At 49.9% G+C, this 15,402-nt stretch overlaps 2 protein-coding genes across 6 annotated transcripts in view; both read left to right on the top strand.

Annotated features, from left to right (window-relative positions):
* Positions 1-1,215, top strand: part of LOC125113909 (F-box/WD repeat-containing protein 10-like) — a 43,176-nt gene extending 41,961 nt beyond the window's left edge. The window contains exon 21 of the mRNA XM_047756831.1: positions 339-1,215. Within this exon, the coding sequence (XP_047612787.1) occupies positions 339-1,159 (821 nt within the window). The 3' untranslated portion in view covers positions 1,160-1,215. The remainder of the gene's footprint in view (positions 1-338) is intronic.
* Positions 1,216-3,542: 2,327 nt separating this feature from the next.
* On the top strand, positions 3,543-15,187 carry TVP23C (trans-golgi network vesicle protein 23 homolog C). Of its 5 annotated transcripts, none has more exons than XM_047757069.1 (7): positions 3,543-3,684; positions 5,756-5,838; positions 6,978-7,122; positions 9,173-9,262; positions 10,949-11,080; positions 13,176-13,304; positions 14,111-15,187. In XM_047757069.1, the coding sequence occupies exons 1-7, from the start codon at positions 3,673-3,675 to the stop codon at positions 14,135-14,137; spliced, it is 618 nt and encodes a 205-aa protein (XP_047613025.1). In that variant the 5' UTR covers positions 3,543-3,672; the 3' UTR covers positions 14,138-15,187. The 5 variants fall into 5 exon arrangements, with proteins under 5 accessions (XP_047613025.1, XP_047613028.1, XP_047613027.1 ...); XM_047757071.1 differs by lacking the exon at positions 3,543-3,684 and adding an exon at positions 3,881-4,079; XM_047757068.1 differs by lacking the exon at positions 3,543-3,684 and adding an exon at positions 4,093-5,442.
* Positions 15,188-15,402: the final 215 nt, after the last annotated feature.

The raw sequence follows: 15,402 nt of genomic DNA, 5'->3' as shown, positions 1-15,402 counted from the left end.
TCTATAAGGCCTCCACATGGGATGCGAAGGCCATTCCCACGGGGAAGTTTCAAGAAGGCGGGAGCACAGGGATTACCTATGGTCCTTCCAAAACACGCATAGTTAGAGGTTGATACACATTTGTACACAAGTCTTAGCACGTTTGTTAAAAACTTGTGCTGACGATGTTCTAATTTCTGGTTTCACAGAGGATTTTTTGCTCCCGTGATGGCAGCCTGCCCGCTGGGTAACCGAAGACCTTTATCGCACGGCAGTTACAGCGGATCGAATGTTCGTGCACAGGTACTTTGTGTTTTGTGGAACACTGATTTGTCTTATCTTTTTTTTTGGAAAACCAGATGATGCAGAGAAAGTACCCAAACAAGGACAGCTGGGAACTGGGGCAGACTTGATGAGTCGCCCAAAGAAAAAGGCCTGGCACATCGCCATGTCCCCTGACCAGCTCCTCCTGACCGTCCACGCCCTGCAGAAAGCCCATACCTCGGGGGAGTGTGCCTATCCCCGGAGGCCCCAAGCCCAGGTCCTCGATGCCTGGGGACCTTCCATTTCATACCCGAGGAAGGTCCTGAGTTTGAAGGGCCAGTCTGTCCAGCATGCTGTTGATCGGTTGAGACGCAGCAGCCCTCCCACAGACGTGAGACAAACCAGCACCCCCCTCGAAGTCCAGAAGCTTCAGCCCAACCTGAAGACGTCTCTGCAGAGTCCCAGGGTCCAGTCTACCATACCCCAGCCCGTGCTTATCCGCCCCAGGTTCTCGGGCAGCTCGAAGGGTGAAGACGGGGCAACCAGCTCCACCGAGGGGACGGTGCGCAGCTCTGGCCCCCTGACCAGCCCCCAGGTCATCAAACCAAACCGCATGCTGGCTCCACCCCTGGGCGGCACAGCCCAGGCTGCCAAGAAAGATCGGCCGCGCTTCCACATGGCCCTCGACCCCTTCCGGATGAACACGGAGTTCATGCTCTTGACTGTGAAGGAGGAGAAGGAATATGAGCAGGCCAAGATGAAGGAGAGCCAGGCCGCAGAGCCCGCGGGCCGCGTGGATCCAGAAAGAGCCAGCAGAGCCGCATGGATCCGGAAGATCAAAGGCCTGCCCATAGATGATTTCATGAAGCCAGGAAAAACAGCAGCCCCTGAACTGGGACAGAACATATTTATCTGAACCAGCCTCAGGAAATTACAGTAAACAGAAAACCAAGCGCATGCTGGTGTCTGCTCGCTGTGTGTTTGGTCGGTTTTTTTCACTGTTCCCTAGCAATCGACAGAGAGACTCTTGACAATCTTCTGATAAGCCGAAGAGTTGATATTATCAAAGTAAGAAAACAGAGAGGAGTTCCCTTGTGGCTCAGTGGGTCAAGGATCTGGTGTTGTCACTGCTGTGTCTTGGGTCAGGTCCCTGGCCTGGGAACTTCCACATGCTGTGGGTGCAGCCAAAAGGGGAAAAAGAAAAAAGAAAAAAAGAAAACAGAGGGAGGCTGGGAGAGATTGGCATCTGTATTCCCACTAAAAATCATTCAACGAGACACAGGGAAGCCATTTATTCCCCCCCCCCCTTTTTTTTTCTTTTTTGGTCACCCTGCAGCATGTGGAGCTCCCAGGCCAGGGATCAGATCCAATCTGCAATGAGACCCAAGCCAGGAGTTCCCGTTGTGGTGCAGTGGTTAATGAATCCGACTAGGAACCATGAGGTGGCGGGTTCGGTCCCTGCCCTTGCTCAGTGGGTTAATGATCCGGCGTTGCCGTGAGCTGTGGTGTAGGTTGCAGACGCGGCTCGGATCCCGTGTTGCTGTGGCTCTAGGCATGGGCCGGTGGCTACAGCTCCGATTCGATCCCTAGCCTGGGAACCTCCAAATGCTACGGGAGCGGCCCAAGAAATAGCAAAAAAGACAAAAAAGAAAAAAAGAAAGAGAGAGACCCAAGCCACAACTGTGGCAACACCAGATCTTAACTCACTGTGCCAGGGTGGGGATGGAACCCACATCCCAGTGCTCCCAAGATACCACCAATCCTGTTGCACCACAGCAGGAGCTCCAGCCCTGTTCATTGATGGGGATGGGGAATTGGTTTTTGGAAAGTTAATACCACTGATTGCTACCAATTTAATGCTATTTCTTCTAGCAAATGAGCTAATGGGGGGAGTTCCCTTCATGGTTCAGCAGGCAACGAACCCGACTGGTATCCACGAGGAAGTGGGTTCCATCCCTGGCCTTGCTCAGTGGGTAAATATCCAGCATTGCCATGAGCTGTGGTGTAGGTCGCAGACAGGGCTCAGATCCTGTTTTGTTGCATCCTTCCTTCCCAGGGCTAACTCCTCTGGAGAGAATTAAGCACAGCCATCCTTTGTACATTAGTATCATGTGTGTTCCAGTTGCTACTTAAACCTGCTGAGGTTGCTATCAGGGGCCAGGCAGGTAATTTAGAGCAGTGCAGCCCAGCACAGGGGCTCGAGCCTCATCCAAAGGGCTCAGCATGGCCAAAGGATGTAAACCAAACAATGCAGAACAAAACAAAGAACCAACCTCACACAACCCCACAACCCACACACTAAGTGCGCCACAAAACCCAGGCATGGGCAGACCTGCTCACAGATGCACAGGCCCCCTTTGCACAGCTTCTGCTTTCATCTCCAAGTGCAGGAGTACCATTGTTTGCCAAGCTTTCTCTCTTCCGAGAACTTTTTCTCCATTGTTAGAGTATCAGGATTAAAGAAGCACTGGCAAATAGCCATGTAACGTTGTGATTTGAATCCCCCTAATTAAGGAATCATGATTCTCCACATTATTCCGTGAGCCTTCCAACAGCAGTTTGCTGTAGGCGGGGCAGACAGGATATTGTTATAATCGCTATTTCAAAGATGACTGCAATGTCCCAGATTTTCTGGTCCTTCACGTGCAGGTTCGCACCATTAATCCTAAAACATTAATTAATAGCACCTTCTACCTAGTGGGAATGTACCCTGTAGGGATACCATTATCATCCTCACCTAACCACTAAGGAAGGACGCACAGAGAGGTTGGTTAGATAATTGGCAAGTGGAGAGAAGCTGGGATCAAACCCAGGGGTTCCGACTCCAGGGCCCACGCTCTCAGCCTCTCTCCCCTTACTGTTTCCCAGGGAGTTTCCCTCCCTTAATAAGACCTTCCATGTTTACAGTCCTCCTGCCTTGTTCTTTTTACTCCTTCCCAGGAGCACATTTATGTTTTCAGTTGCTTCCAATATTTACGGGACCAAATACTGTACCACGATTACACGTCGTCGTCAAACATTCAAACAAAACGAAAACTATGGAATAATCAAGTCCCTGTCCCGGACCCCCGCCCTCAGGATATTCACATAGGCGGATGTAGGTAGCAGCAACACCTCTTGGAGACAAACCAAGAAGCGTTCCCAGAAAAGGAGCATCCTTTACTCTTCCACTCCTGCTTGGATCCGTCCACGCCACAGCCTGAGGCATAGCTGCTCACCCCGCCCACTTTCTACCCGCCCCGCCCACTCCTAGTAGCCCCGCCCACTCCTGTTCCTCCCAGGAGGGCCTGGAAGCGGAAGTGGGGTCTGGTTGCCGCTGTTACCCCGGCTCCTCCAGGCCCGCGGTGACCCCGTCGCGTCGGTTCCGGTCCCCGCCCCGCGGCTGCGGCGCTGACGTGGCTCCCGGAAGTGGGCTGGCGCGGGGCCGCCATGTTGCAGCAGGTAGGGGGCTGTGGGGGCGCTGAGAGGGCGACGGCGTCGGGGCAGGGCCTGCGCGTCCCGGGGGCGCGAGCTGAGCGTCCGGGCTGCTGCCCGAGCCCGAGGAGGAGCAGGGTGGGCGGCGGGGGGCCGGGACCGGGGCCGGGGGCGTGAGCTGAGCGTCCGGGCCGCTGCGGGAGCTCGGGGCGGGACGGGCGTGAGCGGGGCGGGCTCGCTCCGCGGCAGCCGGGAGACGCTATGTGTCCCCGCCGCCCTGACGTGGGGCCAAGACCCCCGGCCTCGCATCCGCGCCGAAGCGGTCGGAGCGGCTGGGGAGGTGGAGGAGGGTTGGTCCTCTTCCGTGACCACGTCTGCCCCTCGGAGTGAGTCACAGGCCTCACGTTTACGACCAGAGGCTGGTAAGAGTAGTTGACTGCTCTCTTCCTATTTAGGAAAATACTGCTTGTAGTGCACTTTAACTTAGCGTATCTTAGGTATGTTTTCTTATTTAGGGGTTACTGTGGCCCAGGCGCTGCCCTAGACCCCGGGGAGAGGCCGTGAGCCATCCAGACGATTTCCTGCCCTGAATTGGAGATGGGGGCTTGTCCAGGGGTCGGGGTGGGGAGACGAGATAAGGTTCGTAAGGTGTTTTCAGATGTGATGACAAAGACAGGGTGAGGTGGAGAGTAGAATGGGACGACCTTGGGATTTAGGGTCGGGAAGGACCACTCCCAGCCGGTGACTCGAGTGGAGAAAACCCCGCGATGGTCTGACCCTGCGCCCAGGCTGACGGAGGCTGGAGAAACACACACGGTATCCTTGGACACACTTAAGTTCGTGACCAGGCACCTCAAGTGACCCCTTGGTGTCCCCAGGCAGTCACCTCCGCACGTCCACAGCCCCGTGCCTCCCACTTAGGCTCCTCTCCAAAAGGTCTCTCCCAAACCTCCAGCATTCCTTCCTGTCTTCTCTCAGCTGAAGCCTCGCGTCTTGTTTCTCTGAGAGAACGGAAACCTCAGAGAATGTTCCAGCACACCTGCCTTTGTCCTAGCCAGTTACACGTCTGTGCTGCAGTCTCAGGCTGAGCCCTCTACCGGGGCCCTGGTTTCCGACCTCGTTTGCTTGAGGTGCCCCAGAGCTTTCCAGCCTGTAGCCAAGGTGGAGGCCATTGGTTTCATAGATCTGAATCCATTTTTACCTTTCGAGCTTCACCTCCTCTTCTGCTCCTTCATTGACTGGGTTTTCCCCACGTTGATGCTGTGTGGGTGTTCTTCCCCCCGCCCCGCCATCTGTGCCCTTGAAGACACCCGCAGTCAGGGACCAGAGGCAGCCGGAGGCCCAGCAGGTAGACTTCCCTTCAGGAAGCCTCCCCACAGCCTCTTCCGCTGCTCCCATTTGCATTTATATTACTTCTGGCGGTGGTGATCGCTGTGTTTCCTAGGTGACAGCTCCTTTGTTCACTCGTGCCTTCGACACGTGTTGTAGCCCCGGCCTGGTACTCTGCTACACCTTAGGACCTAGTTCAGAGCAGTGACAGACCTTGTCCTCCTGTAGCTTGGCGTCTAGAAGGAGGTAGGAGAGGTTGACTTGCAGTAAGAATATCCCCAGATGGTTGAGTGGACGTTTGTCCAGGTGCTGTGAGGACGTGGGAAATGGGATGGCTGGGGATTTCAGGGGAAGGCCCTCAGCTGTGTCAGCATTTGAGCAGAAATTGGAAAGACGATTCATCGAGTTTGCCTGATGGTGAGCCACAGAGGGGACCGGAAAGGGAAGAGCTTTCAGGTAAAGAAAACATGAAAGGCAGAAAGATGGGAGGGTCCAGAGTGTTTTCAGAGAGCAGGTGGTAGCAGTACTGCTGTAGTGCCCAGCGGGAGGGAGCGTCAGAGTGAGGAGGGGGAGCAGATCATGAGTGGGCACTGGGGGCTGGGGCTGCCATGTGGATTTTGGCCAGGAGATCTGGGTGGGGCTGGGGGAGCTGCAGATTCCAGGTGGCTGTGACCACGTCCTGCTGTTGTGTTGCAGTTTGCGTAGCATGCTGCCTTGCATGCAGCAGGGAATTCGATTTTACTTCATGGATGCTTGCCTTTCCTGTTAGGACAGTAATGATGACACCGAAGATGTTTCCCTGTTTGATGCGGAAGAGGAGACAAGTAACAGACCGAAAAAATCCAAAATCAGGTATGAAGACAAGTTACAGGAGTTGTATTAAGTGTCTGGAGCCAGTGAGGAGGTTCTGGGCAGAGTGGGTGTGACGAGCTGGTGAATACTGTGTATTGCTGGTTCGTTCCTTAGCCTGAGACAGGATGACATCTCGCATTTTCTCCGGGAATAACCAGCATAAGGACTTTTACTCAAAACTGAGTTTTCAGATGGGCAAGTCCAATTATTTGAACTTTTGTTTACCCGAAACACCCTTTATTTAGTTTCTGTAGATATATTACATTTTGATTTACTGTGCAAAATTCACAATTGCATTTTTTGTGGCAACTCAGTATGAAAATAGCAAGCCAAACAGATTTCAATTCCAGACTTAATTCTCTTAATTCACTGAATGAAATTCGCTGAATGAAATCAAATTCTACTTGAACCTTAAAAACATTATGCTGTGTGAGAGATGCCAGTCGCAAAAGACCATGTGATAGATGATTTCATTTATGTGAAATGTCCAGAAGAGGCAAATCTGTAGGGACCAGAAGTACATTCGTGGTTGCCTGGGCCCAGAGGAGGGTGGGACTGGAGTAGATGGGGAGTGACTGCCAGCGGGCCTAGGGTTTCTTTTTGGGATCATGAAAAAGTCCTAATTCGTAGTGTGATGGTTGCACCATTCTGTGACTGCACCAAAAACCGTTGAATTACGCTTTCAATAGCTGAGTTGTATGGCGTGTGGATTATCTCATAGGAGCTGTTAAAAAAAAAACAAAAAACAAAAACCAAAACCTCTACCTGGTGGTTACTTTGTCCTCTGAGGGCCTAGAAATTCTTAAGGCATGATTTTTAGACAGGTGAGCATAAGAGTCAGTCCTAAGAGTATAGCTTCCCAAGTTCTTCAAACTTGGTAAGGTTTCTTGCTATGCATCTAGTGAGAGTTTATAGTCAATAAGGTCATGTTTACGTACTGTATTTTCTGTGACAACAGGGCCTAGTCTGATAGCGGGACTTAGGAGAAGTGAGAGGTGGGCAGTTTGCTTCTTCCTCACATCACTTTTTATTTTGACGAGACTCCTTGTGGGTCTCCTGTGGCTGGAACGTGTTCATCTGCATCCTCGGTACCTGCCGTAAAATGTAATTGCATTTCTTTATTCTGTTTTGGTTTTCAGACACCCAGTGGCATCATTTTTCCATTTATTCTTTCGAGTCAGTGCAATTATAGTCTATCTGCTCTGTGAATTGTTCAGCAGCAGCTTTATTGCCTGTATGGTGACAATTATCTTATTGTTGTCATGTGACTTTTGGGCAGTCAAGGTAGGTTTGATTGTTTTTATTTTACAATCCTATTTAATATGATGGGATGAATGATGTATAAACAGTAAACAAACAAACAAAAAACCAGAAAAAAGTGACACTTAGCCTTTTGGATTGGTGTGAATTTATCTTTTTGTTACCTTAACCCTCATCTCCGTCGATGTACCAGGTGTATCAGATCACACGTGAGCTGTTAAACTACTGACTTGTCTGTGCTTTATGTTAACCTCCATCGGCTTTAAAGTAAAGCAAATAAACACGTGACTAGCAGCTGCAGACCCTACATGCTGCTTCTGATCCATACCACTGGTTTTACTTAAGGTCACCTCTGGCTGTGCCAGGTATGTTTGGCTCCCAGAGAGTTTATCCCAAATACTCAAGGAGTACCCGCCATTGCAAAGACAACGTTGTATTTAGAGGTATTTATTTAATACCTTCTCCTTCAGTTCCTGTGGATTATTTACAAAAGTTGATTAACTGTCACCATGAAGGAAATCTGAATAAATTCCCCAAAGCAGGTATGTTTTTCTAGTCCAGGGCAGAAAAACTAGAAACTCATTAAAAATGATTGTCAAAATTGGGATTTTTTTTTTTTGTCTTTTTGCCTTTTCTAGGGCCTCTCCTGCGGCATATGGAGGTTCCCAGGCTAGGGGTCGAATCGGAGCTGTAGCCACCGGCCTATGCCAAAGCCACAGCAATGTGGGATCCGAGCCACGTCTGCGACCTACACCACAGCTCACGGCAACACCGGATCCTTAATCCACTGAGCCAGGCCAGGGATCGAACCTGCAACCTCATGGTTCCTAGATGGGATTTTTTTTAACAAGAGCCATCCTGCTAAATATCTTGGCTTAAGAAGGAGATAAAAACTGTAAATATAAGATTACACCTCAGTGTTAGTGATCATCTGTATTCAGACTTTGGGAATGTTGTTTGAAACTGAATTCAGAGGAAAAAGACTGAAGGCTTTTATTATTAGAGGTCAAGAAGTTTCAAAACCAGTAAGCTTGAGAGAAATTAGGAAAGTAAACCAATAATGACAAGAGCAGAAAGGATTGGAGAAATGGGAAGATGGGGAGGTTTGAGAACCTTCTTAAGAGCTGTTACTTGAAAATGCTACTGAAATAGACCTCTGGCTGTCCTCTGTCTTCGCCAGCTCTTCTCTTGTACTTAGCCTTTGAATGGTAGCATTGCTACAAAAGGAAGTGTGGTCTTTAAGGCTCCTCCTTTTCTCCTCTCTGTGTTCCTTTCGTTACCTTAGGAACGCTATCAGAGTAATTTGTCACGTTAATAAGAGGAAAGGCGCTTGGGGCCTTTGACACACTGCATGGAGGCCAGGGCCGTAGCCATCCTCTCAGTCTGTTTGGGCTGAGACAGGGTGCTTTACAGACGGTAGGAATTTATTTTCCATGTTCTGGAGGCTGGAAATCCAAGATGTGGCCGCCAGCATGGCCCGCTTCCGGTGAGGGCCCCCTTCTGGTCCCAGGCTGCTGGCCTGTCTCGGTGTTCTCATGTGGCCGAGAGCAGAGAGTGCAGAAACTCTCCTGCTCTAGCGAGGGGCGCTAAGCCCATTCGCAAGGGTCCCCGTCATCTCCCTAAGGCCCCACCTCCCGATGCCATCGCTTGTGAGAGGTGGGGTAGACGTTCAACATGAATTTGGGGGGGGGGTGACAAAAACCTTCAGTCTGAACGACCGTTTTTAGAGATTCATAGTTAGAAAATACATGTAGCTAGCCAGGCTACAGAGGAAAAAGTAGGTCCCAGTAGCTAAAGAGCAGGGGGTTAGGAACATGTTAGGGGACCAGAGAAAGGACAGGACTTGACGAGGAAAAGAAGGGTGACGTTTATAGAGATGCTGACCCATCACCTCCGCCCCTGCCGGGCCTGCTGCAGCCGTGACCCTTGTCTAGGCCTGGTACCTGGGGGTCCTCAGCTGGGCGTCACAGAGGGGAAGCTGGTGATGGTGTGTGTGTGAAATGTTACTCTGAGATGTGACGTCGTGTGGGTCTTTAAGTCATGTTTTTAAAATGTGTGTGTGACTCTTTCCCAGAACGTCACAGGTAGGCTGATGGTTGGCCTGCGCTGGTGGAACCACATTGATGAAGATGGAAAAAGCCATTGGGTGTTTGAGTCCAGGAAGGTAAACCGCCTTCGCTTTCGGTTGAGAGTCTTTCAGTGAATTATGTGCAGATGACACTTGAATGTTTACGGATGAATTTCTTAAGTATCTCAAGCATAATCTTGTAAAGAACTACTCCAAGTCCTTTGGCCTGGCAGCACTACAGCAGATGGCCTCCTAAAATTACTGCATCGTTCTGTGTGGTTCAGATGGGAAACAAGGCGAGTCCGGGAAGGGATCTGGGAGAGGGCTTGGGCTCCCAGTTTGCACAGAGTGCTAAGCTGCCTCCCAGGGCCTCAGCTTTGGGTGGCCTGGCCTCGCAGAGCTGCCTCTGCAGCTCCTATTCTTGCCCAGGGGTCCTCCTCCATTCATGGGCAGGAGAAAGGAGGATGGCAGCGGGATAGAAAATCTGAATTGAGGAGTTCCCATTGTGGCTCAGCAGTTAATGAACCCGACGCGCATCCATGAGGACACCGGTTCGATCCCTGGCCTCACTCTGGGTTAAGGATCTCGTTGTCGTGAGCTGGGGTATAGATCACAGACACGGCTCAGATCCTGCATTGCTGTGGCTCTGGCGTAGGCCAGCGGCTACAGCTCCAAATGAACCCCTCCCCTGGGAACCTCCATATGCCACGGGTGCAGCCCTGAAAGACTGAGCCCTAGGGGACCCTGATCTGCTTGTTTTGGGAAGTTGGCCTGGGAGGCAGAGGACAGAATTCTTGCAGACAGCGTCAGTGAATTGCTTTCCTTCTGTTTGGAAGGGCCTGGGCTAGGACGTCTCAGAAGTCCGTAGTCCTCCATAGATTATAAAGCCCACCTGGGGAACAGCTCGCTGCCCATTCAGTTCCTGGGTATCGCTAAGACTTTATGGTCATTGTCCAGAATCCCTTGGCACCGTTCCTTTCTCAGGACTTGACCTTTTAGTCTCTGGGATGACTATGGCCTTGATTTTCTGAATCCTCACCTCAAAGCTTCCTTATGAATAATCAGTGTAAGTGCGAGGAGAACTGATTAGAAGCCTATTAGAGGTCACCCAGACTGTCCATTCGGCCCTGAAAATGGAGCATTCTTGATTTAAAACAAAGCATATTAAGACCAGTTCCAAAGGTCCCATCATGGCTCAGCAGAAACGAATCTGACTAGCATCCATGAGGACACAGGTTTGATCCCTGGCCTTGCTCAGTGTGTTAAGGATCTGGTGTCGTCGTGAGCTGTGGTGTGGGTCGCAGATGCAGCTTGGGTCCTGAGTGGCTGTGGTGTAGGCCATCAGCTACAGCTCTGATTCGCCCGCTAGCCTGGGAACCTCCATATGCCACAGGTGCAGCCCTAAAAAGATTAAAAAAAAAAAAAAAAAAGACCAGTTCCAAAAATTACAGTCATGGAGTCCCCTTTGTGGCTCAGTGGTAATGAACCTGACTAGTATCACAGGTTCCATTCCTGGCCTCGATTAGTTGGTTAAGGATCCCGCATTGCCGTGGCCGTGGTGTAGGCCAGCAGCTACAGCTCCGATTCAACCCCTAGCTCCAAAAAGACAAAAAAGTAAATAAATAAAAGGAAAAAAATTCACAGTCGTGGTCAGTCTGCTGTTTTGTTTGAGGGGGTGGAGGCTAGGGTGGGGCTCTAACTTGGGAGTTCGGCTGTCTGTGTTAATTTAAACTCTTTGCTCATAAATAGCACCGAAGGTTGCCTATTCATCTCCTTTTGCAGGCCTCCCCTCAAGAGACTAGGACTGTTTCGGAGGCCGAGTCAAGGATCTTCTGGTTGGGACTCGTTGCCTGTCCGGTGCTGTGGGTGATCTTCGCCTTTAGCGCCCTCTTCTCCTTCAGAGTGAAGTGGTTGGTGAGTATCAGTGTCGGGCCGCCGGTAGCCGTGAAGGTGGCCGATGGCTCATTGCCATAAGCAGCCGCCTGTGTTCACAGTAGGACCCATCTCGAGTATTTCCAAGTTGAGTCACCCAGCTCTGCCCTTCTCCAGGTGCCGGAGAGCAGAGTGCCGCTGCAGGTGCCTCGCAGCGCTGTGACCTAGCCCATCCCGGCCGGTGGTCGCGTCATTTGTAGGGTGTTGGGCATCCTCCTGACGTGTTTGTTGGCTGAGTCTTTTCTGGAGATACTGCTTGGTAGCTTGTTCTGGATCTATTGCAGTTGTCGTTTTGTGATCTCTCCCAGTTTCTCTGGTTCAAGGGCTTGTCTGGAAGGTCCTGGCTTCGAAAGATCTCTTTTGTCGTTGGACAGTGGCTGGGGGCTGGAAAGGCTTCTCCTCCCTGTGAGGTCCCGTGGCCTCCCACGTGGTCTTCCCACGTGGCCAGTGGGGCTTCCTCAGCCTGGTGGCCTCAAGGCACTTAGACCTCTTACCCGGGGCACGGGGGCGGGGGTCGCATCTCCAGCTGAGGGTGTTTCCGCTCACAAGCCGAGTGACCTGGTACAGCTGTAATGCTGTGCTGGGGCTGCCATAACAAAGTGCCACAGACTGCATGGCTTAAACAACAGGAGTTTATTTTCTCGCCGTTCTGGAGGCCCCTCTCTGTGCTTGTAGACAGCCGTCTTGTTCCTGTGTCCTCACACGGCCTTCCCTCTCCTTATAAGGACACCAGTCACACTGGATCAGGGTCCACCCTGCCGACCTCGTGTTACCTCAGTTACGCCTTTAAGACCCTGTCTGCAAACACAGTCACGTTCCAGGGTTTGCGTGCGAGTGTGTGCATGTCGTCACTCTAGAACAGGGCTTGGCAGACTATGGCCTGCAGTCCAGTCTGGCCGGACACCTGTGTTTGTAAATGTGCATTGAAACCCATCCCTGAGTGGCGTTCCTGTCGTGACTCAGTGGTTAATGAAACCAACCCGCGTCCACGAGGACGAGGGTTCGATCCCTAGCCTCCCTCAGTGGGTTAAGGATCCAGTGTTGCTGTGAGCTGTGGTGTAGGTCACAGACGTGGCTCAGATCCCACATTGCTGTGGCTCTTGTGTAGGCTGGTGGCTACAGCTCTGATTGGACCCCTAGCCTGGGACCCTCCATGTGCTGGGGGTGTGGCCCTAAAAAGACCAGAAAAAGAAACCCAGCCTTGGCTGTTTGCCTTCAGATTGGGAAGCAGTTTCTGTGGCTGCTTTGGGGCTAGAATGGCAGAGTTTAGTAATTGTAATAGAACCATATAGCCTGCAAGGCTAAAGTATTTGTCTAGCGTTTATGGAAAAGTCCTGGAATCTCTTCATTTTGTCCTAATTAACTTTTCTTTCGTAGTATTGAAAGAGTAAGCTTGAGTTTCTTATTCTCAATCTCTCTTTTTTTTTTTTGGTCTTGTCTATGAGAACCTGTGTCAGGTTCGTTATCACTGAGCCACAATGGGAACTCCCCTTATTGTCAGTCTGTAATGGTCTTAGTGGGGTCACCTGTGGGGTTGTGGGCTCAAGGGAGAGACAGCTCTGCTGAAGTGCATTTCTTCCTAGGGCTCCCCCTGCTCCATCCCCCTCCGTCTCTATCTCAGAAGGCAAGTGCCTCTTGGTTGCTGCCTCGAGGCCCTGGTTTGCTTTCTCAGAAGCCACTTGTCACATGCGCGTTAGCATCGGGCCCTGTGCTCTCATTGTGTTGAACCTCATCTTTGTCTTGACCATTCTTTGGGAGTTCTTAGGGAAATAGTTGACCTTTGAGCCTTTCTGAGTCTCTCATTTATTTTTTTTCAGTATCTTTACTCACAAACCGTGGCATATCCTAGAGAGAGAATGGTTCTCCACTGCCCCCCCAGGGCTGGCACAGAGCGTGGGTTCATGGATGCTGGCTGGGTGGTACAGCGCATTTGGAGGGTCTGCTCTGGGCGGAGGGAGTCTCGGGGCCACGGCCCCCCTTCCCAGAGTCTCCTTTTCCTTCTCCTTCCCCGGGGAGGGTGTGGGCGGTATTAGGGGCAGTATTAAGCCTGTAACGGTGGACTGTTCCCCTGTCCCAGGCGGTGGTCATCATGGGTGTGGTGCTGCAAGGTGCCAACCTGTATGGCTACATCAGGTGCAAAGTGGGCAGCAGGAAGAATTTAACCAGCATGGCCACGTCCTACCTTGGGAAGCAGTTTCTAAGACAAGTAAGTGCTTTCTGGATGCGAGAGTAATTTTGATGTGGTCAGTGACTAATGCAGTGATGATTTCCAGCTCTTGTAGAGCTTAATTTCTATGAAATACTTTTTAAAAAGTTTTTTCAAGGGACATATTTATTTAAATATGAGATGCTAAAGTTATTTTAATTTCTCTTTGGAGGCTTTTAGAACATTCTAGAAATGTATTGTCAGTGTCTTGAAATTATTTTAAAACCAGAGGGATTGATAGTAACTTATTTTTAAAAAATTATTTAAAGTTTAGTTGCTCTTCATCATTTCTGGTGGCCCTAAATGAACAGTTTTGAAGAATGTATTTGTATGGTTTCAGGGTTTATGTATGGTAAGAACAAGTTAGGCGCGTAGTAAGACTGTATCATTAAAAGTTGTTTGAAAGCACTCAGACTGTTTTAGAAGAACCTACAGGTTTTGCTCGCGTTCTGTGATGTGCGGGCGTAAGTCGGGGTCGTCAGTGGGATAGGTGGTATTCGCAGGCACTGGTAGGTGAAACCTCTTGGGGAAATTGATGGGTCTTTGTGTGCAGGACACCTTGCGTTGGTGTTCGTGCAGTAGGCCGGGCGGGTCATGGTTCAGACCATTACGGGTTCTCAGCCTCGGGCACGCGTCAGAACCACCTGGAGGCGAAGACCCAGACGGCGGGGTCCCGCCCCCGAGGTCCTTCTTTAGTTGATCTGGGGCCGGGCCTCCTGAGTTGTGTGTTTACGGGTCCGCAAGTGGTTTGGATGCTGGTGTGTTACGGGAAATGGCCCTGGTGTTAAGTTCTCTCTCTCTTGCAGACCACAGGAGACGATCAGACATCCTGAGGGGACAGAGGGAGCCTGCCTGTCCTTCACTTTGGGAACAGCTGAGCCTTTCGAACTCAGTGCATATTGCAAGGAGGAGTGTTGGGTTTGTTTTTCCATTAGAAAATTTTCTTTCAAAAAAAAAGTAGGCTTCGTATTAAGTTTTTACTTCCTTTTAGCCTTTGGGGCTTGAAGGTGTGGCGTGGCTGGAAACACCGTCGGCGCTTGGGCCGTGGTTTGCACCCGCGCACCTGTGGTCCCCTGGGCCCTGCGTCTTAGGTTGACACAGTGGTTGCGCCCCTGTCTGTATGGAATGGAGACCTTCGGCTGTGGTCTGTAGACCACAGAGGGTGTCCTTAGTCTGTCTCAGAACTGTGTGTTTACCTGCTCTTTCTAGACATTATTTTCAGAAGGTTTTTTTTTCCATGGTAAGAGTGGGCCCTTTGGCTTATAGATAAGCTAGAAATAATTGTTTATTTTACATTAATGTATACTTCATGATGAAACTTCTTATCCTAGGTATTCACATCGTAGGCAGGTAAAAACCAAATTTGGGCTGTTGGTGTTAACTACTTTTAAAATTTTTATTTTTTATTTGTAATGAGTTGTGTACTTAAGGCCCAATTAATATAAAAGCGATTTTCATAGTTTATTCTTAAGGGATACCTGGGGATTGCTGCTGTTGTATTTATTTTTTGGATAGGTAGCTGATTTTACTTTGGAACACCCCGGAAGCTCTTCGGTGGTCCTTGGCCTAATGAACTCTTTTACCACTAAAAGAGTATTATTCTTATGTCACAGTGAGAATAATCATTTAAAATACTTGGCATTATAAATGCCTAAAAGACGTTTTATCTTATCTATTTTTTTTTTCTTGCTATAATGGAGATATTGGAAATCAGTGCATTTGTATTAATGGGTATTTCTTAAAGCAATATATGTAACAGTCTGCAAACTCTTGTAGGCATCTGTAAATTCCGTTGTAGGTGCTGTAAACTTTGTTTTAATCAACAGATTATTTTGTGACTGTATTTATACATTGTTATAAAATTTTGAAGATGTTTTGTTTAATTGAATAAGTGTCTTTATTGGAGTGATGGCTTCGAAGGTGCCTAACTTTATATTTGTATAAAACTCTGTTTACAAAGCACTTGGACACTCGTAATCTCATTTGATCCTCCCAACAAACCTGTTGTGTGTGATGCCGGTTTATAGGTGATGACACGAGGCTTCAGGTTATTGAGTGACTCACGGAAGGAAGCTCAGTACAGAAAGACCCATTAGGA

Source organism: Phacochoerus africanus, chromosome 14, assembly GCF_016906955.1.
Source record: "Phacochoerus africanus isolate WHEZ1 chromosome 14, ROS_Pafr_v1, whole genome shotgun sequence".
Classification (NCBI taxonomy): Eukaryota; Metazoa; Chordata; class Mammalia; order Artiodactyla; family Suidae; genus Phacochoerus; species Phacochoerus africanus.
Note: the sequence above shows the minus strand (reverse complement) of the source record. Positions and strands in the feature narration are given on the sequence as shown.

Coding starts and splice junctions, on each gene's coding strand:
- TVP23C (XM_047757068.1), top strand. CDS start 5,401: ATGGTGAGCCACAGAGGGGACCGGAAAGGGAAGAGCTTTCAG. Junction 5,839..6,977: donor CCGAAAAAATCCAAAATCAG/GTATGAAGACAA, acceptor TTTGGTTTTCAG/ACACCCAGTGGCATCATTTT. Junction 7,123..9,172: donor GTGACTTTTGGGCAGTCAAG/GTAGGTTTGATT, acceptor ACTCTTTCCCAG/AACGTCACAGGTAGGCTGAT.